The sequence below is a fragment of the Lupinus angustifolius genome, chromosome LG10 (genome assembly GCF_001865875.1).
Source record: "Lupinus angustifolius cultivar Tanjil chromosome LG10, LupAngTanjil_v1.0, whole genome shotgun sequence".
Lineage (NCBI taxonomy): Eukaryota > Viridiplantae > Streptophyta > Magnoliopsida > Fabales > Fabaceae > Lupinus > Lupinus angustifolius.
Window position 1 is genome coordinate 15360795 of NC_032018.1, and position 27995 is coordinate 15388789.

General features: G+C 33.8%; 5 protein-coding genes across 7 annotated transcripts; 3 read left to right on the plus strand and 2 right to left on the minus strand.

The window, feature by feature from the left end:
* LOC109358488 lies at positions 2642-7734 on the plus strand. Of its 2 annotated transcripts, XR_002108970.1 has the most exons (12): positions 2642-2769; positions 2848-2981; positions 3986-4064; positions 4860-4927; positions 5032-5133; positions 5231-5320; positions 5988-6062; positions 6194-6226; positions 6330-6410; positions 7042-7095; positions 7180-7558; positions 7608-7734. XR_002108970.1 is itself a non-coding variant. In XM_019602744.1 (11 exons), the coding sequence occupies exons 1-11, from the start codon at positions 2715-2717 to the stop codon at positions 7354-7356; spliced, it is 948 nt and encodes a 315-aa protein (XP_019458289.1). In that variant the 5' UTR covers positions 2642-2714; the 3' UTR covers positions 7357-7734. The 2 variants fall into 2 exon arrangements, 1 of the variants encoding a protein (XP_019458289.1); XM_019602744.1 differs by having other exon boundaries at positions 7180-7734.
* LOC109358055 lies at positions 10144-10752 on the plus strand. Its single transcript, XM_019602122.1, has one exon. It carries the CDS (start codon positions 10144-10146, stop codon positions 10750-10752), a length of 609 nt encoding a protein of 202 aa, XP_019457667.1.
* LOC109358056 (threonine--tRNA ligase, chloroplastic/mitochondrial 2) lies at positions 11699-17480 on the plus strand. The gene is made up of 8 exons (XM_019602123.1): positions 11699-11998; positions 13682-13828; positions 13971-14118; positions 14489-14742; positions 14940-15317; positions 15615-15923; positions 16385-16585; positions 16931-17480. Exons 1-8 carry the CDS (start codon positions 11699-11701, stop codon positions 17189-17191), a joined length of 1998 nt encoding a protein of 665 aa, XP_019457668.1. The 3' UTR covers positions 17192-17480.
* Positions 18349-20488, minus strand: LOC109358126 (rho GDP-dissociation inhibitor 1-like). The gene is made up of 5 exons (XM_019602202.1): positions 20141-20488; positions 19968-20034; positions 19318-19536; positions 18800-18924; positions 18349-18459 (listed from the first exon to the last, which is right to left on the minus strand). The coding sequence occupies exons 1-5, from the start codon at positions 20342-20344 to the stop codon at positions 18388-18390; spliced, it is 687 nt and encodes a 228-aa protein (XP_019457747.1). The 5' UTR covers positions 20345-20488; the 3' UTR covers positions 18349-18387.
* Positions 22598-27093, minus strand: LOC109357672. 2 transcript variants are annotated; one of them, XM_019601666.1, is made up of 6 exons: positions 26693-27093; positions 25234-25548; positions 25041-25089; positions 23884-24163; positions 23531-23609; positions 22598-23128 (listed from the first exon to the last, which is right to left on the minus strand). In XM_019601666.1, exons 1-6 carry the CDS (start codon positions 27041-27043, stop codon positions 22931-22933), a joined length of 1272 nt encoding a protein of 423 aa, XP_019457211.1. In that variant the 5' UTR covers positions 27044-27093; the 3' UTR covers positions 22598-22930. The 2 variants fall into 2 exon arrangements, with proteins under 2 accessions (XP_019457211.1, XP_019457210.1); XM_019601665.1 differs by having other exon boundaries at positions 22598-23140.

Below are 27995 nucleotides of genomic sequence, written 5' to 3' on the forward strand. Positions count from 1 at the left end.
CCTACACACTACAACCTTACCTTGCAAGTTGCAACAGTAAAAAAAAAAAGAGAACTCAAACCTAGCCGCTGCTAGCCGCCACCCTTCACCGTCATGGTCTTCTTCTTCACCATTGCCGTCTTCATCCTACACCATCGTCATCTTCTTCATGTCGCCGTCTTCTTCTTCACTGTCATCATCTTCACCCTTCACGTTGTTGTCTTCTTCCTTCACCTTATGACTTTGCTATCTTCTTCCTTCATCATCTGCAAGTTTTTCACCTTCTTCCTTCATTGTTTTGATTCACCTTTTGCATCTCACTTTTAATAGGAAACAGAAACATTACTCTAGGTTCACGTTGCTGTTTAGGTTCATGTTCTTCCTTCACTGTTTAGGTTCACATTGTTGTTTATCTTTTTGATACTAATACTTTGAACCATTAGTTTAGGAATTTAGGTGGTTCACGTTGCAAGAACATTATTTTTGGTGGCAGTACATGTGAACCATCTTATATTTTAGACTAAAATTATTTAGATATTAATTCTAGGTGGCAGTACATGGTAAACTTCTTAGTTTAGGTGGCAGGAACATTATTTTGATTTATGGCATTATACAAAACATGATATTGATAAGTATATCATTCACTTATTTTAATTAATTATATAATATATGTATATATATAATTATATATGATATTATAATGTCGTCCGGTCCGACTAAATGGTCTAACCGGTTAAACCGGTTAGAACCTATACAGGAGTTCTTCCAGTTTGATGTCCGGCTCGGGTTTCATAACCTTGATAATTATATCTTTAATTATATTATTTTTTTAATTTTAAATGATTAATATTTAAACACCAAATATCTTATATGTCGAAGTGAGAAAAATATACAATAAAATGAATAATTAATGTAATAATAATAAAATATTTATACACCATCCTATATTTAGGGTCGAATTATATTTAGAGTCGAATATGAGACAAACTTGATCTAACCTGACTCATCTCATAGTCACTCACACATAATATTTGTATTTGTCTTTATTTAATTGTGTGCAGAATAATGACATATATTCAGTCGAAGGTGTCATGTCCCGATTTTTAGCCAAACATCGGTCATGTGAATGGTTTGAAGTCGCCACCACGTTTTTGCAGTCAAAACGTAGAAAATTAATCACGACCCAGTCCCTGAATTTCCTTAAAATTAAAAAAGACTCTGAACGAAATTGGATATTCACAAAGATAGCACTAATTCTCTATTTTTTATCATATATACATAATTAACAATATATATACATGTATCATTTCATATGTAAAATTATACTTACATAATAATATGTAATTTTGAGAAGATTTTTTTTTAAAGGGTGTGTATTATATTTAATCGGTTCTAAAACTCAAATTCAAAAGCTGATCCGATCAACACTTGCTATTGAGTTAACTTAGAGTATAGGACGAGGTCCAAGTAGGGATAACAATGGATACCCAGATCTGCGTGTACCCACAAATAATACCTGCAACAAGTTGGGTCTGAATTTGTGTTTTTGGACCCGTAGATAATTAGACCCGAGATTTTGAGATCCGCTGTTAGATGGATTTGGGTCCCGTAATGAGGTACCAAGACTCGTGGGCGCCTGACATACTATTCCTTCCTAAATCTATATATCTATATCTATACTTCTATACTATTAATAAAGGGAAAACACAAAATAACCACCAATCATGGTGTAATTTGTGTTTTCCTATTTTGCCCTCAATATCTTTTTATTTTTACCAAAAAACTATATAATATTATTTTCTTATTTTATCCTTATTATCTTATTATTTTAAAATTGTATTTAAAAAATTGAATATTAGAATAATTGAATAAATTCAACCGTAAATTTAGCGCAAAAAATTATATTTGAATTTATAAAATACAAACTATACATTACAAAAGATAGAAAAGCGGGTTGTCAGGCACGACAGTGCATCTCAACTCGCTAGTATATATAACATCATAATTACAACATTATATTAATTAATTATAATTGTAATGTTATATTATTAATCCGTAATTGTATTATTATACTAATTCATAATTGTGATTATTATGTTGTTAAACAATGATATTATATTATTTTGGAATTTGATGTGATATTATATTGTTAATTAATATGAGTAATCTAATATTATGTTGATTAAACAGTTCTTACTAAATTAACTTTACATCATATTATTGAAGTAGTCACTTCGTTTTTTAATGTTTGATTGTGTAAAATGAGTTATTTAATAGTCAATTTAAATTGTTTTTAAAAGTTTAAATTATGTTTTAGAATTTTTCTATTGTTAATTTCCTAAATAATATATAAGATTATAGGAAATAAACACATAATTACATAAATTACTTACAATTACTTTTTAATATTTTTAATTTTGTGAGTATCTGCTAATCTGTTGGATACTCATAGACCTATAAGTAGCATACCCAATGAGTATCAACACAAATCTAGGTCAAATATGAGTCCAAAAAATAATACAACGAAGCAGATCCTGGTAATATATTACCCGACCCAGTCAGACTCATTGTCATCCCTAAGTCGAACAAAAAAAATTACACTTTGTGTGGGACCGAACAATTTTCCTCTCTTCCCACTCTCTTTTCTTCCTAAGTCACCCTTCGATAATAAACGTGAAAAGTCAATTGTTGCAATTAACTCGGTCTGAGTCAAAACGGTGAAGAATCAAAGAACCATGGCACTACAAACTGGTGTTCAAACCTCCAAGGTTCTCATCCTTGTTGGAGCTGGTACCATTCTCATTCCCTCTTTCAATTTCTTCATCAATCATGATATAATAGTTATAAAGTTTTGATTTTGATTCTTAGGTTTAACTGGTTCTGTGATTTTAAGAAGTGGGCAATTATCTGATGTGGTTGCAAAGCTTCAAGAAGTTCTCAAGGGTGTTGATGATGTTCAGATTTTACCTGGTGGATATAATTCTGCACTTCTTACTGCACAGGTTTTTTTTTTTTTTTTAATTTGTCTTGTGTTTTTTAATGTTCTGGTGATTTTTAAGTATTGATAACTTTAATCATTTGTAATAGGTATTTAGAATTTGGATCTATTTGGCATAACTAGCTGATAAATTGCGAGTTTTTTTTACAATACCTTGATAAGAAAATTAGCTGATAATCCAAACTACCTCAAGTAGTTTATCAAGTACGATTCGTCGTTTATAATCGAAAAGAATGGTTACAAGAGGTTTTTGAAATCCGAAGATCCTTCGGGCTTGTAAGATTGTAGCTAAGCCCCTTTATCAAATATAAATCGGGTGTTTATTTTTTTATGAAATAAGCTAGTTGACTAGTTTATAAGATATTGTGTGTTATAAAACACACTCCTCGTAGGGAATGGGTGATAAGTAATTGTTTCTATAATTTTAATCAATAGCAGAATGCTCTAAGTATTAGGCAAGAAGCTTGGTGCATATCATGAACTTTATTTTATTCCATTCCATTTCTGTTATACATTTGTCGAACTTGAACAGCTAGTTATAACTCAGTAGATCAGCCCGACCTAGATTTTATTCGTTGAAAAGAAGGACCTGAAAACAAAGAAAATACAGAATTGTTAAGTGTTAAATATCACATTGGTTGAATATGTGAAAAGAACAATAGGAAGACTTGGACAATCCTTCTCCCGTTAGCTAGCTTTTCGGTTGGAGTACTCTATCTTTATATTAAGTTACCTATAAATCTCCAATCCTACAAACTCCATGCTTTTGATGCCATCTTGGGCATGAAGGGCGGGTGTCAAGTGAAGAACCATTTATAATAACTTTGACAACTCTCCTTTAACGAGCTAACTCAGTTCGGTTATTCTAGTAAGAACCAAGATAAGAAATGATATGTGGTCCTATCATTCAATCATTAAGTATTGATTTGACTACTGTGAAATTGTAAATACTTATTAGTTGAGATATGTCTTCACACAATTTTTTTTATTTGATATCTTTAACTTCAGATTCAGCAGTTAGCACAAGAGATTAGGGAGTTGACATTATCCAAGCCTGTGACTATCTTCAATGGTGACTCTAATAATGGTATGTGGATTGAATTTTATTGCAAATTCTCCTACAAACTTGGGTTTTGATAGGTTTACCACTTTACCTTCCAAATGTTATAGAATATAATACACCTAGACTTAACTAAAACATCTCTTAACAGTTGGGTTTATGCCAAAAAGTATTTTGAGTTTTGATCTGGTTTTCTACCTTGTTTCATAGATTTAAGGATTTCTTTTATTGATGATGCCACTTGATCTACAGGTGAAATGCATGTGTTCTTTCAGAAAGAAAACTGCAACACTCAGATTTATAAGTTCGTAATAGCACTTAGGTTGAATGCTTATTCAGATTTCGAGTTAATTATTTGGCTGATTGATTCCTATTTTAGTGATAATAGTTCCATGACCCTCTTGGCCCCTTTGAGACTAATGCACTTCTTTTTCATATTTTCATTTCATTGATGATATCCGAAGATGCATTCATTTGTTACAATGTTGATAAGGTTTTTGGATACTGTGTATGTTCTGGTTTGGTACTTTCACTGTCTGTTCATGAAACTTTTATTTCCAGTTGTTAAGAGATTTTATACCAGATTTGATATTTTTCTTGTTAACAATACAAATATGTTAAAAAGGATGGCCCAGTGCACGAGACTCTCACTTAGTGGGGTCTGGGGAGAGTAGATGTACACAGCCTTAGCTCTCGCAAGCGGAGAGGTTGTTTCCAGGATTTGAGCCTATGACCTCATTGTCACTAAGCAACAACCTTACCGTTGCAGAAGCTCACCCTCTTAACAATACAAAAATGTTGATGTTAACACTTTTCTCATAGGATTTTCTTCTTACTTGCTACCTGCTGCTGCAATTGGGGCTATGGGATATTGTTACATGTGGTGGAAGGTAAAACTACAACCCTATCACTCTTTCTGAACACATGTATTTGAGCTGGAGTTAGTATATGGTTAGGTGATGCTGATTAACAGATTATTTCCGTTGCCATGTAGGGATTGTCGTTTTCCGATGTGATGTATGTGACTAAGCAGAATATGTCTAATGCTGTTCAGACTGTGTCAAAGCAATTAGAGAATGTACATGAAACATTGGCAGTAAGTGGTAGCATGTGTTGGCATCCATTTTCTACTATTTAAACATCTATCCTCTTTGGGTTTTCGCTGAAATTGTTTATTCTATCAATTGGCACAGTCAACTAAAAGGCATCTAACAAAGAGGCTGGAAGGTCTTGACTCGAAGCTGGAAGAACATAATGAGTTAGCCCATCTTATATCAGACGATGTAAGAGAGGTTATTTTTTTGAAAGTCTTATATAATGATAGTATTGTAATTAGACAATAAGGATCACAATATAAAATAGGATTATATAACCATTCTAGGTTGATTTTCTTGGCTCGATCAAACGTTAAGAGTCAAGTCTAATAGATTTGATCAGTTACTTTGTAGCCACTTATCCATCGGTGTGTGCCAAATAACAACTCTCCTAGAAAGTGAAGCTAGTAGGTGAAGGACGGATTACGGTTTTCTATTTCTAGCACATCCTCTTGAACTCTTGTTATGAAGTGTCGACAATGCACTGACCCTCTTTAGGGTATGCTGAAGTTTAACTAAATTATGAAAACAGATGGTGGTAAACGTAATGATTAAGCTCTTTACGACCTGGTCTTAGAAGCTTCATACCATGTCTTAGACCAACTATGTACAAACTACAAAGCTTAAGCTATTAGGTGAAATCGTAAGAATGGTTTTATATTTCTAAGAGTGAGTTGCCTCGTTGAAAGAAAAGTAAAATTTGTTTTAATTGTTTGGTGTTGTTCAACTTGAACCTTACTCGGTCCTTCATAATGTAGCATCTGTTCTGGACTAGTTTTGCAGTCTGTTAAGAATTAGGTCCTTTGGTAAAAATTTATTTACATTGTTCACATGCATTTAAAATTGCTTTGTACAGGTGAATGATGTGAAGTCAAACCTTTCTCAGATTGTGTGTGATGTTGATCGTATCCATAAAATGATAGCTGGAGTGGTAAATTGCAAAACTTCATGATTTCTTTGGTTGCTTGTGGCTTTAGCTTTCTCTTCTCTTTTGTTTAAGCATACAACTAGAATTATCTCCTTGCCGATGTCTTAACTTGAATTTGTCGAATAACCTGATAGGAAGGAAAGCTCCAGCTTGTTGAAGGCAAACAGGTTATAAATTTAACTTTGCATAGATGGGTTTCACTTAGAGTTTGTTCTTAAATTTTTGTATATTCATTTCAGTAGTTTTTCGTTCGAAACAAATATCTTGCAGGACAAAACTAACTCAGGTCTCTGGTATTTATGCCAAGTTGCTGACGGATTTAATGATGGTCCAAATGTTAACTTTTTAAAGGTCAGATATTTCATCTTCGTATGTGTTTTCCTCCATTTATCATGTAGTCGATTATGTAAATGGTCTGGAAACGGGATGCGGCTATCACTCACTAGTTAGTATCCATGCTGAAATTCATCTTCATTTTGAATAAGAATACTGTAGATTATAGAGAAACTATAAATACCCTCCTATTGCTAGTATCCGAGCAGAAATGGAGAAAATTAGTGGCTCAAGACCCACACGAGTGGAGGAGAGTTGAGGTAAATTTGTGCATAACAGGTTTTCATGTGGCAGCGTCGGAGTCTAAGCGAGGTTGACATTTTGATAGTGCCGAGATGGGATAAATGTGAGGAGAAAATGGAGAGAGGTAGGCAAGAATTATGTGAGAATAGTGAGAAAATATCCCCCTCAAGAGGCTGGCCTAGTTGCTGTAATTTTTATCTGGGTTACCGAAGTTCCTTTTTCAGTTTATGTAATTCTGGGTTTGATTCCTGGGAGCAACAATTATTAGGAGGGGTAGCCACACACCCCGGAAGGGATTAGTTCCTTACCAAAAAGTTTATGCAATTCTGGGTAGTACCGAAAAAAGTTTATTTAATTCTGGGTTTGATGTAAATACTGAGTATTGTTTTTATGAGTGATTTAACAGGATATAGCAGAACCCACAAACCAATCAACAATTACATTTGTGGAGAAGTTCAAGGTGTGTCAACTTCATCTGATGTTTTTTAAAATCCAAGTTGTTCTCAAACTTCAGTCACATGTGACTTATGTTGATACATTTCAGGGGCTGCAATTGTTTTCTGAAACAACAGACACAGTTGAGAACTCACCCATAATATCAAAGAAAGTTGGTCTTGATTCTTCAATTGGAAAAGACATTGTTTCCAAACCAAGAATACACAGGTCATTTCCTAATGGCATTTCTCTGAGCAAGGGTATTAGTGGTTTGATCTCTGATTAGCCTTTTGCATTATTTTCTCTTGTGGAAAGTGTATAGTCATTGCAATATATTTATTTTTCAAGGCACAAAAATGGAGCACAATCAGCTCAATAGTTATAAATTTGTATCTCTTGTACATGTAATTTGATTGTGGTTGGTGGTCACTCGAGGATTGGTGAAATTATTACATGGTCCAGGACCGATAGTCCCAACTAAATCCTCACTATTGATGACGCATAAATGACTTAAAATTAAATAAGTTTATTTAAAATCAATGACGAGGATATGGTTGAGACTATTAGTTCTGGATCCTGTAATAATTTTGCCGAAGAACTGGTGCAGCCTCCACTAGAACACATTTGTATCTCTTAGTGATTTGTCTAAGAGTCATTACTTAAACATCTAAGTTTCAGTTAAAAAAATTGAAGGTGAGATGAGATAAAATGGACAAACAAAGAAGAGAATCTCACTATTTGAATATTTGTTTTGCTTAGGAACCCAAAAGTGCATAGTGTTTCTCATATTGTCTATTTTGTTGTCTCATGAATCATATACATATTGAGCTTCTTTTCTCATTACCAATTAGTTTTGAAATGAATACTAATATATTAAATAAATTAAAAGTCAACATTTAATGTATTAAAGCAAAGATTTGCACTTTTGGTTGAATATATTTGTAAACCATTTTCTCAGTTTGGTGCTGAAATGAGAAATATAAAGTAATAAACATATAAATTTATGCAAAAGAAACTGCATCCTAAATGATTCTCCATTTTGCAATATATAATCTATACAATGAAAAGTAGTGAAGTTTTGGCAGGACTTAATTAGTTCTAGCGACCTAAAGGGTGCAACCAATGGTCACTAGAGGTGATTAAGTCCTAAAGTCAGTACTAAGAGGTCACAAATTCAAACATATCTCCGAAACTCTATCACCACTTAGAGTGCAATTGAGCAATGCTCACTTAAGATTTGCATTAGGCATTCACATAGAAGCTTCATGAGTTCAATTTCTTAGAAATGCAGTTTCACGAGCGAGTAGCTGGCTCCATTTGGTGAGATTAACATTTGGTTGTTGTGACATGATGAGCGAGTCTCGTGGAAGCCATACAACATGAGAACCATCAACATCCTTAAATAAAAAATGTCAATTGGTAACTTGCGATACAATCAATCGGTACCCAAATCTACCACGAACTTGCGATATGACTCGATTCAATACACATAAAAATAAAATGGTATTTTTTTGGTTTTTTATACACTTGCAGGGAAAAACGCAGCACCATATAAACTCTCTCCCTGGCACTATAGGGAGTGTTTTTGAAAAATTTCCTTTATCAAATTTTTTTCATGCTTTAGGAAGTGATTTTCTAAAAAAAATTAATTTGTTTGGTGGAGAATTTTGCTTTTGCATTTTCAAACATGATTTGAGGGTTTAAAAGTGACTTTGAGAAACGTAACTTTATCTATGTTTTGCATTTGGTGGATAAAATCCAAATATAAACCATTTTAATAAATCTCTGCCTTGTCTCGACACGGTGGAACACTTTCAACCATCACCACATTTTTTGTCTTACAATAGTTATCATGAGTTCTGATTAGTTAGAAAAATCTTAATAATTTAAATTTTAAATTAAACATATTTTTTAGCCAATCACAAGTCATAGTACATAAAGTGACATATAATGTAGGACAAAAAATGTGTTTCCTAGTGACTCTGTTACCAAAGCATAATGAGGCAAATACCATGAAGGATATGAGACTCATCTCATGTTGCACAACCATCTACAAAATTATCTCCATGATTCTAACTCGAAGACTAGCCCAAGTGATTGGGTATCTAGTGGATGATAGTCAATCTGCCTTCATTCCAGGAAAGGTCATCCATGACAACATTCTTTTAGCCTAGGAACTGGTTAGAGGATATGGCAGAAAGGGTATCTCCCCTAGATGTATGATCCAAATGGACATCCAAAAAACTTACGATACCCTGGAATGGGATGCTCTTGAGAGTATTATGATTGAATTGGGTTTTCCTCGTCATTTTGTGAGATGGACCATGCTCTGTGTTAACACTGTTTCTTACAGGTACTCTGTCAATGGCACTCCTACAATTATTCTCTAGGCAAAAGGGGGGTATCCCATATCACCCCTCCTATTTGTAGTAGTCATAGAATACTTGCATAGGATTCTTTAAGAACTAAAAAAAGACCATAACTTCATTACCATCATAAATGTGAACTCTTGAATATCACAAATCTCTGTTTTGTAGATGATCTTTTGTTATTTTGCAGAGGTGACCCTATTTTTGTTTCTCTAATATGAATAAGTTCACAAAATTCTCAAAGTGCATTGGTTTGCAAGCAAGCCCGGCTAAATGTAAAGTCTACTTTGGATGTCCTAACACAAGCGACCATACAAGCTTCCATTGGTTTCAACAGAGGCTCATTACCTTTCAAGTACCTTGGTGTCCTTTTAGACAGCAAGAAACTCACTATTAATCAATGCTCTCCCTTGATTGAAAAGATCACCTTGAGACTGAGGCATTGGAGTACTAGGTTACTAAGCTATGTTGGTAGGCTTCAGCTTATCAGAAGTGTTATGTTATCTATCACAAATTATTGGATGCAAGTGTTTCCTTTACCAAAAAAGATCTTACATCATATTGAAACCAAGTGCAGAACCTTCCCATGGGGTGGTAAGGAAGATAACAACAAAAAGGCTCCAGTGGCTTGGGACCATGTGTGTAACCCGAAGTAGGCTGGAGGCTTAGGTATCACAGCTCTAGTGGAATGGAACAGGGCCACCATGGCTAAACTCCTTTGGAACCTAGCTTCTAAACCTGACAAACTATGGGTAAGATGGATCCACACATATTATATCAAAGGCACTAGCAATGATGAGTACCAACCGAGCGTAAATGACTCCTGGATACTGAAAGCTATCATGAAGTGCAGAACTCTACCCAAGCAATACTGGACACAATCAGCTTTCAGCACAAAAAGCATATACATGGAACTTAGAGGCCAAAAACAAAGAGTCCCTTGGAGTAAACTTTTCTATGATAACTTGGTTAGACCACGAGCCCAGTTTACACTCCGGCTTGGTTGTCAACAAAGACTACCCACAAAAACCAGATTACGCAAATTCAGAATTCACACTGATGGAAAATGCATTTTCTGTGATCATGAAGAGACAACAGATCATCTATTCTTCCTTTGTCCTGTCTCTTCAACAATTTGGACTTATATCCTCAAATGGCTGAAACAAAACCATACTCCTAGAAGCTGGGTGGAAGAAATGACTTGGATTATCTGTGAGACTAAAGGTAAGAGCAATAAAAGTAGGATGTTGAAGTGTGCTATTACCGAGACTATGTATGAAATATGGAATTTGAGGAATCTATGCATCTTCTAGGGACGTCATATTACTGACCAACTTGGTCCTAACATTGTTGACATCATTTATACAAGGACTATTCCCAGTGCTAAATTGAATTTGTATTATACTAACCTTGATCCTAGATGATCCTTGTTCTTAGTTTAGCCTCCTAGTTTTAATTTTACCTGGATCTATTGATTGGTTGTACTTATTGTTTTGGTAATAAAGTTATCTTGTTCCAAAAAAAAAATATGTTCCCTCAATTACATAGTCGAATAGTTACATGGTATTTGATTCATGGACCTTACCTTACCTTAATTAATTTATTAGCACTTTTTCAATTAATTAAAATAAACATATCATATGTATCGTGAGTATAAAAACTTATATATAAATAATACATTATTAACAAATCATTTGTATTACTTATACTTAAAAGTCACTAATAATAATTAAATATCAATAATATATAATATATGATACATTGATAATGTAATCATATATAAATTATAATATATGTATAATAATGTAAAGATTCATACACATTCAATACATCATCTACCATTTATTTATATTACTTTTACTTAAGATATCATTAAAAATAAATATTAATATATTTAATTTATACACTTTTTCTCTATTAATATGTTGATATTTTATGGAGTAAAATAAGAAAATGAATATGTTGAAGGATTGATTTGGAATATTTTAGGAGCTTGTAATGTTATGAAATAAATATATGGAAATAAAGAGTGTAAAATGTATGCACTGACAATATAAAGATTTATATACAGTCAATGTATTATCCACCATTCATTTGCAATATTTTTTATTTAAAAGTCAATAATAACTAAAATTCAATGGTAAATAATGTAATAACAGTGTAAAAAATCTTTAAGTTGTCGATCTAAATATCTTTTCCCCGGAAATGAAAAAATAAGAGATATATTATGGATGAGAGTGGAGGAGAAGTTAGTTACTCATGGCCACCACCTTCATATCTTCTTCTTCTTCTTCTTCTTCTATTCCTTTCCTTAAACAACCACTCTCATTCTCATCAACTACAATAACCGCTACTTTCCTAACACGACGACGTTTTCATTCCTTCTATACTCCACTTCACCCTCTCTTTCTCCACCGCACCAACACAATATGTCCCTCTATCACCGCCACCGCCACCACCGCTTCCGCCGCCGTTTCCATCCACCACGACCAAACCAACCACAAAATTGTTCTCCCAACTAACCAATCATCGGATACGCTTCTCAGAATCCGCCATACGGTAATGCAAATGCTTCAATTTCAACTTATAATCTCAAGTTCAAAGCTCTCAATATAATTCATTATTCAATCGAAAGTTGTTTCTCAAAATTAGCTTATAAGTTAGTAAAAATAACTTAAGTCTGAGCTGAAACTTATCGAATACTGGCTTATAAGCTCGTAACTTATTAAAATAATTTATTTTATTGCTTATTTTTTTGTCAATAAATTAGTTGACTAGCTTATATAGGTAGTGTGTGGTGTTACTGAACACACTCAGAACGAAACAATGAGATTAGAAATTAGAAACACACTATTATTAACATGTTTCTTTTAACTCATATGGGACCCACTAAGTCGCAACAACAACAACAACCAAGCTTTTTATCCTATTAGATGGGGTAGGCTACAAAAGGGTGGCCTAGTGCACGAGGCTTCCACCTAGTGGGGTCTGGGCGGATAGATGTCTGCAGTCTTATCTCACAAGCGGAGAGATTGTTTTCGAGATTTGAAATCGTGAGCTCATGGTCACTAAGCAACAACCTTACCGTTGCGCTAAGCTCATCCTCATATGAGATTCACTAAGCAAGATGGAAAATATGTGATTAGAAATGCTTTGTGTACTGACATCTTATATTAAGACTTGAGACTTTCCCTTTTTGGAAAAAGAAAGAGTGAAGTGACAAGAAAGAGAAATTGTGGAGACCTCCTTTTGTTATGGAAGTTGTCAAGTTTTGATGTACAAAATTGTTGTATAAGATGTATGTGGTTTGGTGTGCCCTACATCGATTTTAAAAAGAGTTTTTTCAGGAGAGTGTATTAGAAAAAAATGTTAAACTGGTATTACTCTTATTTGAATTCCTGTGATGGGGGCTTTGAATAGTTTGTCTTTTCGTACTGCTTTGTTTGTGTTTGATCAGATTATAGTCATGTGTTTTAGCTGAACTGTATAAGAAAAGGGTGTTTGGTTCAGTGCACGTGTTGTTTTGGAGCTTAGGGAGAGGGACTAAGGGTTAGAATGTGAGCATTGTGTTGATGTAGTTCAACTTTAAAGAAAGATTTAGAGATCAATGCTTTGTTAATGAACATAATTTATGATAGAGCATTATAGTAGAATAAAGGTTTGATTGTTGTTGTAATATGATGGGGCCGGGCCAGCATCCTGCCTTGGCAAGGCCACGAGGGGTCGTAGCCAGAGAAAAAATGCATGTAAGATAAGATACTTTTTAGTTCTCTTTGGGGAAAAGAAGAGTAAGACATGTTGTGGCAACTTGATGGATGCGAAAATGTATTGTGATGTAGTGTTGTATCTTTTCCCATCTCATTACATGTTTATTTAATCATATAATAATTTATTTATTTTCCTTTTTTTAATGTTTAATTCAAATTTTTTTTTTACTGGAGTTAAAAGCGTCATGTATTCCTCAGCTTTCAGTTTTGATGAGAAATTCAGAATGCCGTTTTTAATAAGCTTGTGTAAAATTTGATGCATTGTTGGCAAAGAGTGCCAACCATTAATGTAGGGTTGATTATAGTATTCGTAATACAGAACAAGTGTCTCCTTTTCTTGTTAGCTATGCTGTGGAGTGAATACTAACTGATGTTTCCTTTTCTTAATTTTTTTTTGTTTCTTTCATAACGTAGATGCACTGGTTATTGAATGCTTTTGTCTGTCTAGTTTCACTAATATGATGCAGGCATGCAGTGTGCGCATGTGATGGCAATGGCTGTTCAAAAACTTTACCCTGATGCAAAAGTCACAATTGGACCTTGGATAGAAAATGGGTTTTACTATGACTTTGATATCGAGGCTTTGACTGATAAGGATTTGAAGAGAGTCAAGAAAGAGATGGTACGTTGAGTTAGTCCATTAGATCTAAATTCCTTTAAATTTTATGTCGGAATTGTTGTATTTATGATTACTTGCTTAGTAAATTATTCATTAGGCTATTTGTTCGGGTAACATGATTATTTATTTCGTACTTTTTCTGTAGGACCGAATTATTAGCAGAAATTTACCCCTTGTAAGAGAAGAAGTTTCAAGAGATGAAGCTCTTAGAAGAATAACGGCTTTGAATGAACCATACAAGATGGAGATTTTGGAAAGCATTAAAGAAGAACCCATCACAATTTATCATATTGGTAGTCTTATAGCTCTTTTCACCAGTTAAATTCCAACACGTTCAAGGTTAGAGAGGGGAGAGAGTTTGTAGAGAACAATTGCTGATTGGTGCATTAACTTCATGATCATTATCTCTATCTATGTGGGTTTTTATACTAGTCATTTTGTTGAGACTATAAAGAGAGAAGGGATGCCTTATGGATGTACTAATACAGGGCCAGCCCATAAACATTATTGTTGAGTTGAGCGTTTTAGGCCGGGAAAGATGAAGAGAGAATTACAAGTGTTATGAATTGCCTTAGCAGGTTTCAAATTGCATTGAAAAAAGTTATCGCCCAAGAAATTCGATCTATTTTTTTTATCCCACCTTATATTCATTTTTCTTTGAAGGCGAGGAGTGGTGGGACCTTTGTGCTGGGCCTCATGTTGAATCTACTGGAAATATTAACAAGAAAGCAGTTGAACTTGAATCTGTAGCTGGTGCTTACTGGAGAGGAGATGAAAGGAAACCAATGTTGCAAAGGATATATGGTACTGCATGGGAGAATGAAGAGCAGTTGAAAGCTTACCTTCACTTCAAAGAGGAAGCTAAGCGTCGGGATCATAGGCGCCTAGGGCAAGATCTTGATTTGTTTTCGATACAGGTACAATTAAGAGTACTGTTTTTCTTCTGTACAATTTGATTTTGCTGTCCTCTTTCATATTTTAATTGATGGATCAGAGAAGTTGGGATTTCTTTTTGGTAAATGGATTTCTTTTTATTAATCCTAATTTTGTGGGTCAATTACGATTTTTTCATGATGTCTTGTATGTAATGTATTGGACTGTTATACTTATGCAGGATGATGCCGGTGGGGGTTTAGTTTTCTGGCACCCAAAGGGTGCTATTGTGCGACACATAATTGAAGATTTGTGGAAAAAAATTCACATGGAGCATGGGTATGATCTTCTATACACACCACATGTGGCAAAAGCTGATCTTTGGAAGATCAGTGGTCATCTGGACTTCTACAAGGAGAATATGTATGATCAAATGAGCATTGAAGATGAGCTTTATCAGCTTCGACCAATGAATTGTCCTTATCATATTTTGCTATACAAAAGGAAGCTTCATTCCTATCGGGATTTTCCTATTAGGGTAGCAGAATTGGGGACTGTTTACCGATACGAACTGTCTGGAAGTTTACATGGCCTTTTCCGTGTTAGAGGTTTCACCCAGGTTTGATCTTATACCTAGCTCATTGTCTTGTGAAAAGATTATAGACAAGGACGATCCAGTTTATCGTAAATTCGACTTGTGTAGACATACTATCCCCAAGCCCATGGTTGTGGAAGCCTAATGTAGTGGTCTCCTCTTTGTAAACTGTTTTCTTTTTAAATCTGTTGCATGTGATATCTTAATGTGAAATGTAGTAATAGCCTTGCAGAAGTTGCTGCATTTGGTTTTTCTAATTTGTTTTTGCAAATTGCATGTGGATAAGCTGATTCTTGTTTGACTTCAATATCTTTTTTACAGGATGATGCACACATATTTTGTTTAGATGACCAGATTAAAGATGAGATCAGGGGTGTCCTAGATCTTACCGAAGAAATATTGCTAAAATTTGGTTTTGACAAGTATGAAGTAAATTTATCTACAAGGCCAGAAAAAGCTGTTGGAGATGATGATATATGGGAAAAAGCCACCTCTGCTTTAAAGGATGCTTTAGATGATAAAGGTTGGACCTATCAAATTGATGAAGGAGGAGGTGCCTTTTACGGGCCAAAGATTGATCTAAAGATTGAAGATGCTCTTGGTAGGAAGTGGCAGTGTTCAACAATACAGGCAATTCCCAACTATACTTTTTTCAAATATAATTTGCCTTCACCTAATAACTTCATATATTAGAAAAGTTGGTCCTTAACGTGACCCCACTCGGAAGAGCTTGTATTTAGCTTTATTTGGACTTATGAACTATGTATTAGAGCCTCTATCATCTAATGGTCTTGATTTAAATCTTTGCTGCCCACTCATTTCATGGTATAGTGGGCATGTGCATTATACATGCTTTAATCCCAAAGAACCTTGTTTTAGGGGGGGAGTTAGTTGTTGAGAATAATAAGCTTTGTCCTAAAACTCTTAAGATTGTCACGGGTTGTGTTGTGGCTATGCTATTTGTTGCTGATATTAATTAATTACAAATTTCCAAAGAATCTTATATTGGTTATTTATTTTTGAATGAAATATTGTGCTTGTTATTTTCCTTTTTGTTTGACTTAACTTGTCTTGATCTTGATCTTAAACAGGTTGATTTTAATTTGCCTCAACGTTTTGACATCACGTATGTTGACTCAAACACTGAGAAAAAGAGACCTATAATGATCCATAGAGCAGTGCTTGGATCCTTGGAAAGATTCTTTGGTGTTCTCATAGAGAATTATGCAGGCGATTTTCCATTATGGCTTTCCCCAATACAAGCTCGAGTTTTACCTGTTACTGACACCCAGGTAATGCAACTTTTCATGACTACTTTGAACTTTGGTTGATTTTACATTCTGATTGTCTTCGGACTTCACTGTTATAATGGAGAAAAACCGAGCTTTACGACAAATGAATGGATTATGAGGAAAATTGACATCTAGGAATGTAGTAAAAAAATGTTGATATAATTTGCACTGGGTAGCATTTACCAGTTAATTGTAAAACTATTTTCAGGTTTACTGTACATGCTGAACTGTATTAGCATTAATGGGTTTTCCTAGTTCCCAACTAAGCTGACTGTAATTTGTTCCAAATTTTGTGAGAACACTGGCAGTGGATTAAAGATAAATCGTTTTTGTTTTTTTACACAGCTTGAATACTGCAAGGATGTAACCAAAAAACTGAAAAGAAATGGCATCCGAGCTGAAGTTTGCCATGGAGAGCGCCTGCCTAAACTCATCAGAAATGCAGAGAAGCAGAAAATTCCATTAATGGCTGTCGTGGGCGCGAAGGAAGTTGAAACGGAAACAATTACAGTTAGATCTCGGTTTGGCGGGGAGCTTGGTACCATGTCAGTTGATGATCTTATTAGCAGAATAAATTCGGGAACACAAAACCCAGCATCACTATAATGGTCATCCTAACCACTCAAATGAATGGAGCATATATTTGAAAAGCATACTCTGTATTTTTAGACTGCAATGATTAAACTACCTTGTCCATTTACTCCAGGTGGTGATTGCTCCGGTGATCGGGTCTAGACTCTAGATGACCCGATCAACCAGAACCAAACCAACCCACATTTTATAGTTGGTATAGTCTTTCGGGTTAGTTCCCAATATATTTTTTGAGACCAAATCATGTATTATTCGATTCCCATTGTGACTTTTGTTGGAAACAGACCAACTTATGCATCTAGACCAAAACGGCTTAGCTTTTTATCTCATATTAATACTAAAGTTAAGTAACTTCAGTTAGTAAGTAACAAGTTCTTGCTTGCTTCATTGACAATAGTTTGTGTTTGTTTCACTGCTATTTCATACTATTTGTACAATAAGCTATAATTAGTATTTGAATTTAGTATACAAATGAAGATAGTTTTTGTAATATGAAATTACTAATGAATTATCATCTTTCATTGGATATAAAACATGTGAAATGGAATTGTGTCAATTGAATAGAATGACAGAATAATAAAAAAAGCAAAATTTATATCACTGATTCAGTATTTTATGATGGAAGGTTGGAAAAACCTCCATTTTCTTGTTTGGAATTTATAATGAAATAGTAAGAATGTAATTTTTTTACCTGTATTATCAAACACACCAAACTTTAATTTTTTTTTTGAATAAAAATACTTAAACTACTTTCACATTTCATTTATGTTTGATTTAGCGATTTTGATAGTAAATTTTAATGATTAACATCCTCTAAAGGATCTTGAGAAGGATGATTACAAAAAAGTCCCTACTAAGTTAAGACATAAAATCTCGATCATTTTGATTGACTTGGGACATGAAATGAAACACTGTTCAAAACAGATGATCCCATACCATAATTTACAAATTAACATTTAAGAAGATTTTACAGAATAATTAGTATGCCTGACATTTAGTACATATAATATTGAAGCTAGTAGTCATAATGGACAAAGAAGCAGGGAACTTTTATTAGGAAAATTATCAATTAATCTTCTTTCTCTATATTTCATGTAGTCAATAATAAAAAAGATATTCTGAAATCTAGTACTACACTTGAACTTGTTGAACAAATCTAATACAACTTTAAATAAAAAAAAGACTAACTGAAGGAAGCTTTCCATGTATGATTAAGCCCAATCTCTTCTGATATCAAAAGTATAGTTGATCTCCAAGTAACATTTATTGTCATCATCAACAAACTGCATAAGGAAAAAAACAGCACTATTGGTTTTATCATTGATTACTTGTATTTATTCACAAATTCATCAAATAATTATTAGAAATACAATAGTACTTCTTGATATACACACAAATACCCTATAGTAAATTTAGGAGATATATGTTAAGGGGAACAAATCTTTTGTTTTTTACTCATTTCAAAGCAGAACACTGGCTGAGGAGCGGCACTTGTTGGGAGGGGCAGCCACACACTTTGAAAGGGATTAGTTCTTTACGAAAAGGTGAGGTATACCGTTGATAGTACGAAAAAAAAAGCAGGACAAAGGCATTGGCTTAGAATGTATTTAGTGATATTATTACCTTTGATCTTGCAGAATATTGTCCTCTTGCAAATAACCCAGATGGTGTGGTTTCTTCTGGCATCTCATGTGTATAAGGCTCTGCCTGTGGACTGAAAGTTCCAAGCATCTCTTTCGAGCTGTCAACTGAAATGAGACTTGTCGTCATAGAACGCTCCGGGTTACGAAGTAGACTTGACTGTACTTTTCTTTCCTCAACTTTCGTTTTATGTATGAAATTTGTTCCCCGATTTTTTTCGGGTGATTTTTAGACCTTTAACTTATCGAGTTATGCGACGTTAGTCAGCCATGATGCAAAAGCTAATGGAAATAGCCTGCTTGGGTATGACTGGCGTAATCGCATCACAACATTCGTAGTTTTCGGATGAAAAGTTGACAAAAAGACTAACTTTGCATAAATTCGAGGACATTGGGAGACAAATTACACACATGAGAAAAAGTTGAGGGACCAAAAGTACATTTAAACTTAGAAGACAAAGTTTGGAAAAACAAAAACTAGAATCAAATTAATGAAGTTACCTTTGACACCAGTTTTCCAAACAGTATTGGTGTATTTGAAGCCAGATACAATATTATTGGTCACTTCAAATGTGAATTTTAGAATGTATTGACTACCTTCTTTAAGTGTAAACCATAAGCCTTGTGGTTTTCCATTTTCAGGAATGGGAAGAACTATGTCTTCTCTATTTGGAGAGATTATTGACAAACTTGTGATTTTCACTTCAGGTTCAAGAATTTCTGGAAAGAAATTATGACTAAGTTCATTCACAAAATATAACTTACATAACAATATCATGCAATAATTAAATACCAGTGATAGAATCTAAAACTAACATATTTTAGCATGAATAGAAATGAATAAAAGATAATAGACTCACTTTCAATCATTCACATCTTCAGAAACATTAATAAAAGCTTGATAGAATGATTTAGAGTTCTTGTTAATTAGATCTTATATATAGGTGAATGGTCCTTATTACCACCATTATATTTTAAACTACATGGTTCCCTCATTTAGCCTACTTGCTGCGTACCGAATTTTGCATATCGCATACCATGTTCTTTTTGGTATTAATAATGTAAAAAATGATGAACAACATAGAACTCGTATCGCGGGCTATAACCGATACTGCGTAGCATGTAACTATGTTCTAAACAAAAAGAGATACCTCCAATGTTGTTCACATCCACACTCCCAAGAAGTTGTTCCTTCCATTTCCTTAGACTCTCATCATCCTTTATACATTTTCAGGATACAACAAAAGAAAGTTGTAAGACAAAAAGCACAAAATCATAGTACATTGTCATAGAAACAAAATCATTAACATGAAAGAAACAAAACCTTATCTTTCTCAAGTTGTTCTTTAAGAGTGCATTGAGGACCCAACTCTATCTTGTTTCCATCTTCATCTTCTTCATCATGATCAGTTGCATACACAGAAGATTCACTAGCTTGTCTGCTCAAAGAATCATGATGAGTACCTTCACTTTTATCATCCTCAACACTACTTTCTCCTGTTTCTTTATTTCCTTCAACAAATCCCATCTTATTGGAACTTGAACCAGCTCCAAAAATGGCCAAGGTGGTGGTTAGTTAACTCATTAACACTCATAAAATACACTAAAATAGAGAGATACCAAAAGAAGTTGCAATGATAATGGAGTTATTATGTTAAGGAAAGTATTGAAAAAAATAATGAAATTGCACTAATGAAAACAAAAATAGAGTGAAAAATAATTGAACCCAATAAGGATGAAAAAAAAAGAGTAAAAGAAAAGGACATGGAAGACAAAGAAAAAGTTGTTTTTTGTCTGTTAGTAATTGTTTGTATTATGTGTGTTGGTTGTTAATGATGTAAGGAGAAGAGAGATAAAAATGGAAATTTGGAGAAAAGAAGTTGTGGTGATCCATAATGTTTGTCATTTTCAGAGAGACATGCATTCTTGTGGTTCTCAATAACTTTTTATTTATCTAATTGAATGGAATCATTTTAATTAATTAGAATGAAATCAATAGAAAAGAGAGAATATTGTTTGTGAATTATTGTCTCATCTCAAGAGATAGACTGCAGAGACTAGGGCTGAGCATCACTAGGATTTGAACGAGTTAAGATTTGTTCCTTATCCGAGCTTAAATGTTTGTTGGCTCATTTTTCGAATTTGGATTTGACTTTAGACCCGAAGTTAACCTGATCCTAAATATTGACTGGATCAGTTATTAAATTCGAACCTAGACCCAATTAAATATAATGTATCTTCATTTTAGATAAAATCTTCTTAATATTAATTATTACGAAGATGTAATTTGAGATATAAAATGATATATATATATATATATTATTAATCATGTACATATGATGAAAAAACTAGAGAACCAATGATACTTTCGACCAAAAATTTGTCATTACTTTGTAAACAATTAAATAGAGACATATACAAAAAATGATGAGTGAATGACCATGGATCAGGTCGGTCAGGTCATGTTTGGTCTTTACCCACTTCTAAATATTATCCGGGTCTAATTTTTGAACCCAATCCCGACGCTAGACCCGAGGAAACCTAACCTTATTCGAGCCCCAGTCATGATTGGGCCATACTGGGTGAACGGGTAGGGGTGGGTCCTTCTTACCCTTAATAGAGACAATATTAATGAGTGTCATGGCTTCTTAACTCGCAGCAGAAAGTTAGATAAGCACATACCTTGACTTTACTATTAAATTCTTAAATTAATTTTTTTAATTAATTGTGGAATTAAAAGATGATTTTAGATTTAGTCTATAAAAACATTTGTTAAATGATTAATTACTATGATTAAGAGTAAAGGACAACATTGGTTGCTAATAGTCCCCCATTCTTCATCCTCAACATCTTTAAAATGATTGTGTTTGTATACTTTCTATCTTTTAAAACAAAGAAACCATAGAAACCTTAAAAATGTCTCTTTTATTTTGTATCGAATTGCTGCACTGAATTGGCAGCAACTTTGAAAAATCCTATATTTACATATAAACTTTTCCTCTTTAGTTATAGGCATTGTTATGAGTCGTACAAAATAAAAAAATAAATGTGCTTCAAACTAAAAAAATTAAAACAATTTTGCTATGTTTGCTAAAAAAAACTAAGTTTAAAACATGTATCCATTAATCCATGTGAAGAGACACCCCTCCCTGATATATTTTGAAAGACAAGGTGGGATAAAATGACTGAAGAAAGAGGTGGAAGTAAGGGTATTTTATTGCAATAAGAAAGATATCCATACAATAGAAGTTCAACCCGAAAAAGATTAGTTCCTTATCCGAAAAGTGATACAAAAAAAGAATACCTGTGATGACTAATCAAACCATGTCTAATGCATGAGCAAATCAGAGCATGAGAGTTACAACAAATTTTCACAGTGAAATTCCCTAACAAATCTCTAACAATGCCCCATCTCCCATTATTCCATGGTCATTCCCCCAATTATGCATTTCACTTTCCTAGCTTATTTGATTATTTTTTCATTGTAATTGAGTCAATATAACTTGTAAAGATGGCATTTTCCATTGATTACTTCTAAAATGATTTTATATTTAAATTTAACTTACAAATTGGAATATAATAAGTAAAAATGTAAATACAATAAATTTTAGCTCTTACTAAACTGAGATGATAGCTTTTCACTAATTTCCTAGAGAAATCCATACACAGTGCACTAGTGTAAGTGAACCAGTTCCAAATTTTGAAGTTGTTGATCACATTTTTGTTCAATGGTGTATAAGCCACTGAAATCAAAATCACTATTTGATAAACATGATCATTAGTATAGGTGAAAATAAATAAAAAATCACTTACCACTATTATAACCAAATCCTTTCTCAATTTCCTATAACATTAAATTGTACTAGTTAAACTAAAACAATACAATCAACTCTAAGTTACCCTTTCAACAAAGGATTTTATCTCTAAAATTTGAAGGTTGATAACTACCAAGAAAGGATTTTATTTACAATCCTGCCATACATCCCTTGAAAATTCAAAAAGCAGCATGTCCATAACCTTGTAATGGTTATATCTACAGCTACATAGAAACCAGTGGAAGAGTTAATAGGGATCATGGTTGCATTAAACCACCAAAATATATATACATACAGGGTTAGATTCTGTTTGGCAAGTTCAAAAAAGATCTAGCTGCATATATCTTTGCCTCCTCAAGTGCTAGCCTCTTATATAGTCGCTCTTGGTGAGAAGAAAATGCCAAAAACAAATCCCTTAGGTTGCTAGCAATCTCGAATTCTTTCGTTCCTTTACGAACAACCTTCAAATCATTGTTTGTTCCACTATTTCTGTTCTTCTGTACTATAATCTGTATAGACAAAATCTATATCAGAAACCAAGGAAATATGCAGAGAATTATCATGGGTTACTTACTATAACATCTAATCATCTTTTCCCTAGTCTCCACTTTCACCTACTAAAGTGAAAGTGGAGGAACACTATTTACCTAAAGCTATAAACTTGAGTCACCGATGATTATTAACAGATTTCAGAACCACTGCGCAACATGTATTTCACAATACGTCCAGTCAAGGTAGAGAAATGGGTACTACTACAAGAAAAGACTAGTTACTCAATTCAACCATGTGGAAATGCTATTCGTGTTGGCAGGCGTTAAACTTATTCTCGTGTTGGCAAGCGCTGAATTCCTTCTCCTTGTTTGAGAAAAGGAAGAGAGAAAGTTGAAAGTAGGCTATACCTTCGATGTAGGCAACAATGTCCTTATTGATGCTTTAATTTTTTTGAGACCTACTAGTTTTTCAATTATCACCCATGGCCTGGAAAAGGACAATGAGGGATTAATCCTAACTTGCAAATGAAAAGCAGACACACATCATTAACATATAGAACTCCTAGGCTTGCAGATGCATAACCTTTTCTAAGCTTTACCATGAACCCATTTGGAAAGTCGTGTTCCAAAATTAACTTTAGTTGATTAATACCACGGCCATTTGCTTTTCACGGTTGAACCAACAAGAAATAGCCATAGTACTCTATTCTTGAAATATATAGCACAGGCATCAATAATTAAGAACTGCACATACGGAATACCTGCCAGCTGAAGATGTTATCATGCAATTAGGATTACTTAAGAAGACACATAGCTTTTGAAAATCCTTTTCAGAATCCAACAAAATTGCCCCTCTGGTATATATCTCTGACGACAAACTTGGAAAAATGAAGACATTAGGTGATACTGAAGTATGTTCATGTAAGAATTCTGTCACTGTTGATGAACACAACTCTCTATCAAGATTACCAACTAATATCATGCATGGAGTTTTTATTCCTCCAAGATCGGTATCTTCAGTTCTTCTGTCATGACAGGTGACTATAAATAAAAAAGAGGAGAAAAAAATGAAAAGCTGAGGAAAATATAAAAAGAATTATATTATAGAACATCATAAAAAATAAAAAGAACCACCAATGAGAAAATCAAAGCTGATGAATATGATATTTGAGTGGAGAGCATGCAAGCTATCATTAAAGTTTCAATTTGTTAATATGAACATGCATAAGGGGAGAAAAAAGTGATAAACAGGTTTGCCCATATCACAATTCTACCTACAGGTTCAGACAGGGTATCCCCAGCATTAGATAAAGATTACATAAAATATCCATTTGATTTTGTTTTTTTATATACACAACATTTTTATGACCTTCTATGAGTAGGAAGAGACCGAACAAATCCATGGACTCCATATTGTTCATAATTCAAGGTCACAACAAAAAGTCACTAAAAAGGTAAAAGCTTGCGAAATGAACGAAAAAACAAGCAATTCTACTTGTATCATTTAAACAGAAGGGCTCCATTTTTAATTTCAAGCTCAAACAATCATCTGTTTACTTAAACTGCACCACTTCCAACACTGAAAATTGTAGCTCAGGAGGTCATTACTTGTATCAAACTGTGTTGTAATTCCAATAATTTTTCCATTTAATATCAAATTTACTCAAACCTACCAGTTTGGTATCAGGTAGACTGACACAATTCTACGAGTTTAGTAAATAAATTAAATCATACAATTCCAAATGTTGACATGCAATTTTGACAACCATGGTTACCAAGGCCCTAACAGAGTCATAAGGCCAATCATATGAATGGCAATGTAAAAATATATCTGGAATGCACACAATATTTTTGAAGAAAAACCCAATGAGTTGAATACACTTCTAGCATTGATCTCTATTTTATCTTAGAAGCACACCTTCAGGTGAACAAACTTTAACAACAGTACGCCTAGCACATCGGTTTGCCTGCAGAGTGGAATATAGTGATATACGATGTCAGGCTCTACAAACACATCTAAGAATTGGAATATGTACTATTATTAAAATTTCCTTAGCATGCAAGCTAATGAAAATTGCTTTTGGTTACATAAAGAAGCATATATTACTTGCCTTTTTTAGACGTTCAAAAAAGCCAAGTCGGTGAGCATTGTTTGAGCCTTCAATGCAGTATGCTACCATATCTCGTCCAGAAACTCCATTTGACATTGGACTAGAGTAAGAGGAAGTATAATCTTTACTCTCACTTGCTATCTTCAGAAATGAAACCACTGAAGGATTGTCATCCATTTTAGGCTGAACTATGCAAATATTCTCAATTTTTGCAGCAGTCAGATTTCCAGCAATTGGCCCATGTAACCAGAAAAGTACAAAGGCGCACAAGCAGAGTTCCTCTTCTTGTTCAGTTGAATGCTCTTTTACTTGAACCTATATTGAACGAGAAAAATTTCACAAATTGATGGAGACCATTAGTGGCAGCCCAAAGAGAAGGGGCTATGACCATCCTAATGTAAATTACACTAGGAGAAACAAGATAAATAATTAGTTTTAGTTTTGCATGTGGGGTCCACCAATAGGCATGAAGGAGGCTAGTTATATAGGACGTAGAGTGAGCCAAGGAGGCGCAATGTGTATTCAGTTATTCAGCTTCAACTAGTAGCCCAGGAAGAGATATTTCTCTGTGGAGTTTCGGCACTGTGGGTAGGGGATTATCCATTTCCCGTGTAATTCTGCTATTTCCCTATTTCTCTATCAATACAATTTCATTTTCCATCATCCACCATGATGTCCAAAATTGATGCTGTGAAAAGCACAGTCTCAGCTCCCAATGCTCAATTAAAGGAATTGAAGCTATTGGTAGCTGAGATACAAAGATCCATGGCTCAATAAATGAAGGCTCAACTTGCCGAGATCCACTCCAACAAAAGAAGCGAGGAGAAAACGCTATGCTTCATGCTCTGATGATCGAATGGATGCGTCGCAACTCCAGTAAGCAAACACAGAAAGCATCATGAATCTGGTAATCTTGCAGGCAAATGCCCTTGACGATTTCCCTTTGGCAGTGGTAAACTGAACTGCCGCTCTAGGTTATCTACTATTTACGAACATCATTCATTTCTAGCTCATAGGGCTCAATTCTCGACATCATAATAACATGTAATTGCAATACTTGTGAAAAACCAAAATAGTTCTATGCGTGTGTTTGATAATACCCAGGCTAATAAACTAGCTTATTTGATAAAATATAGTGTTCGGATAAAGGAACTTATTTCAATAAACTACGAGTTTATAAGCTCATATTTGATTGATAATTTATTCGATGTAGCTTAAGAATTATATAAGCTAGGGACTAATGTCATTTTACACATACCTCCTACCTTATAAGCTAATCTTACCAATTAAAAAGACTAATAAATATAAAGGTGACTATATTTCTAATTAAGAAAATTCAAAAAACGTAAAAAGATTCTACGCATTCAATTCCTGACATCGAAATTTCAAAAACCTCATTTCCACAAAAAATTTCAAAAACAAAACAACAACGATTAAAAGGAAGAAACGAATAACTCACCGCATCAACAACAGCATCGTAGAATTTGAAATCAGTCTCAGTGAAAGAGTGAGAAGCGCAGACCTTAACGCCTTTAACAAGTTTGCGACATTCATTATCCTGAAGCTGTTTAGAAAGTTGTCTGAACCTTCCTTTGAACTCGTTTTTCTCCTTCAACGTTTTGAAGTCTGTGGATTTGAAAACGTCGTCGTTTTCGTCTGAGAAGTTCAGGTATTTTACCCTGAGAGTTGAACCTTCGATGAAGACGGCGACTGTGTACCACGCGTCGTCGTTGTAGGAACGGAATTCGATGGTGTAGTTTAACTCCTCCGCCGTGGGAACCACCGCACCGAGTTCGTTATTCGGTGACATAAGTGAAAGGAAGTTGAAGCGTGTGGCTGTAGGGTACTTGTCCTAAACTTTATATATACTTTGTAACTTCCTAATTATCCGCCAGCTTCATGAAGCTGTTTTAAAGTTATAATGAGTAATAATAATAATACGAAAAGATTCGTTATTCTCTGTCCCCGATAAATCAGATTTTATTATTTTTTATTTTTAAAAATTTTCTTTAAAAATATCTGATTAGCTCTCTGAATAGGAAATGAGATACATTTGAGAAGATCTATGTTCATAGTAATGATTTTTTTATTTCTCACATGTATCTTCGCACTGAAAATTGTTTTGTTCGAGCCGGGAACATCCACAGGTATGTGCGGTTAACTCTCTTTGTAGACATTTTTTTCTATTCATAAGACTCAAACCCGAAATACTGCTTGTTTGTAGTAATATAAATATACTGAAAAATTAAACAATAATGATGGAATAATGAAGATTGAAACAAAATGCATGGAAGATAATTTTTCTAATGTAATATCATCTACGTGTAAAGATAAATTTAAGAGTTAATTAGGAATATAGTTAATTATAATTATTTGCAAAATATATAAAGATTAGGAAGGTTTCATCAACTTTTCCCTTATGAGGTTAAATTACTTTTTATGAATATAGTAGCAATATAGTAATCAATGCCAATATTCATTCAAACTCACAAAATAAAATTAAAAATTTATTCAAAATATTATTATTTTTAAATATTCAAGAATAAAATATACTCTAATCACTAAACATGTACATCATTAATGGGAAGTTGTTAGAAGTTAACCATGACTATGTCATGTTAAGACTTGATAAGAAACATATTATCGTCCATAATGATTTTATTTGGTTTGGACAAGATTTTCTCCATAAAATATATGTGTGGTTTCTATCATGAAAAGAATAAAACATACTTAATCATCTATGTCAAGTATAACGAACTTAA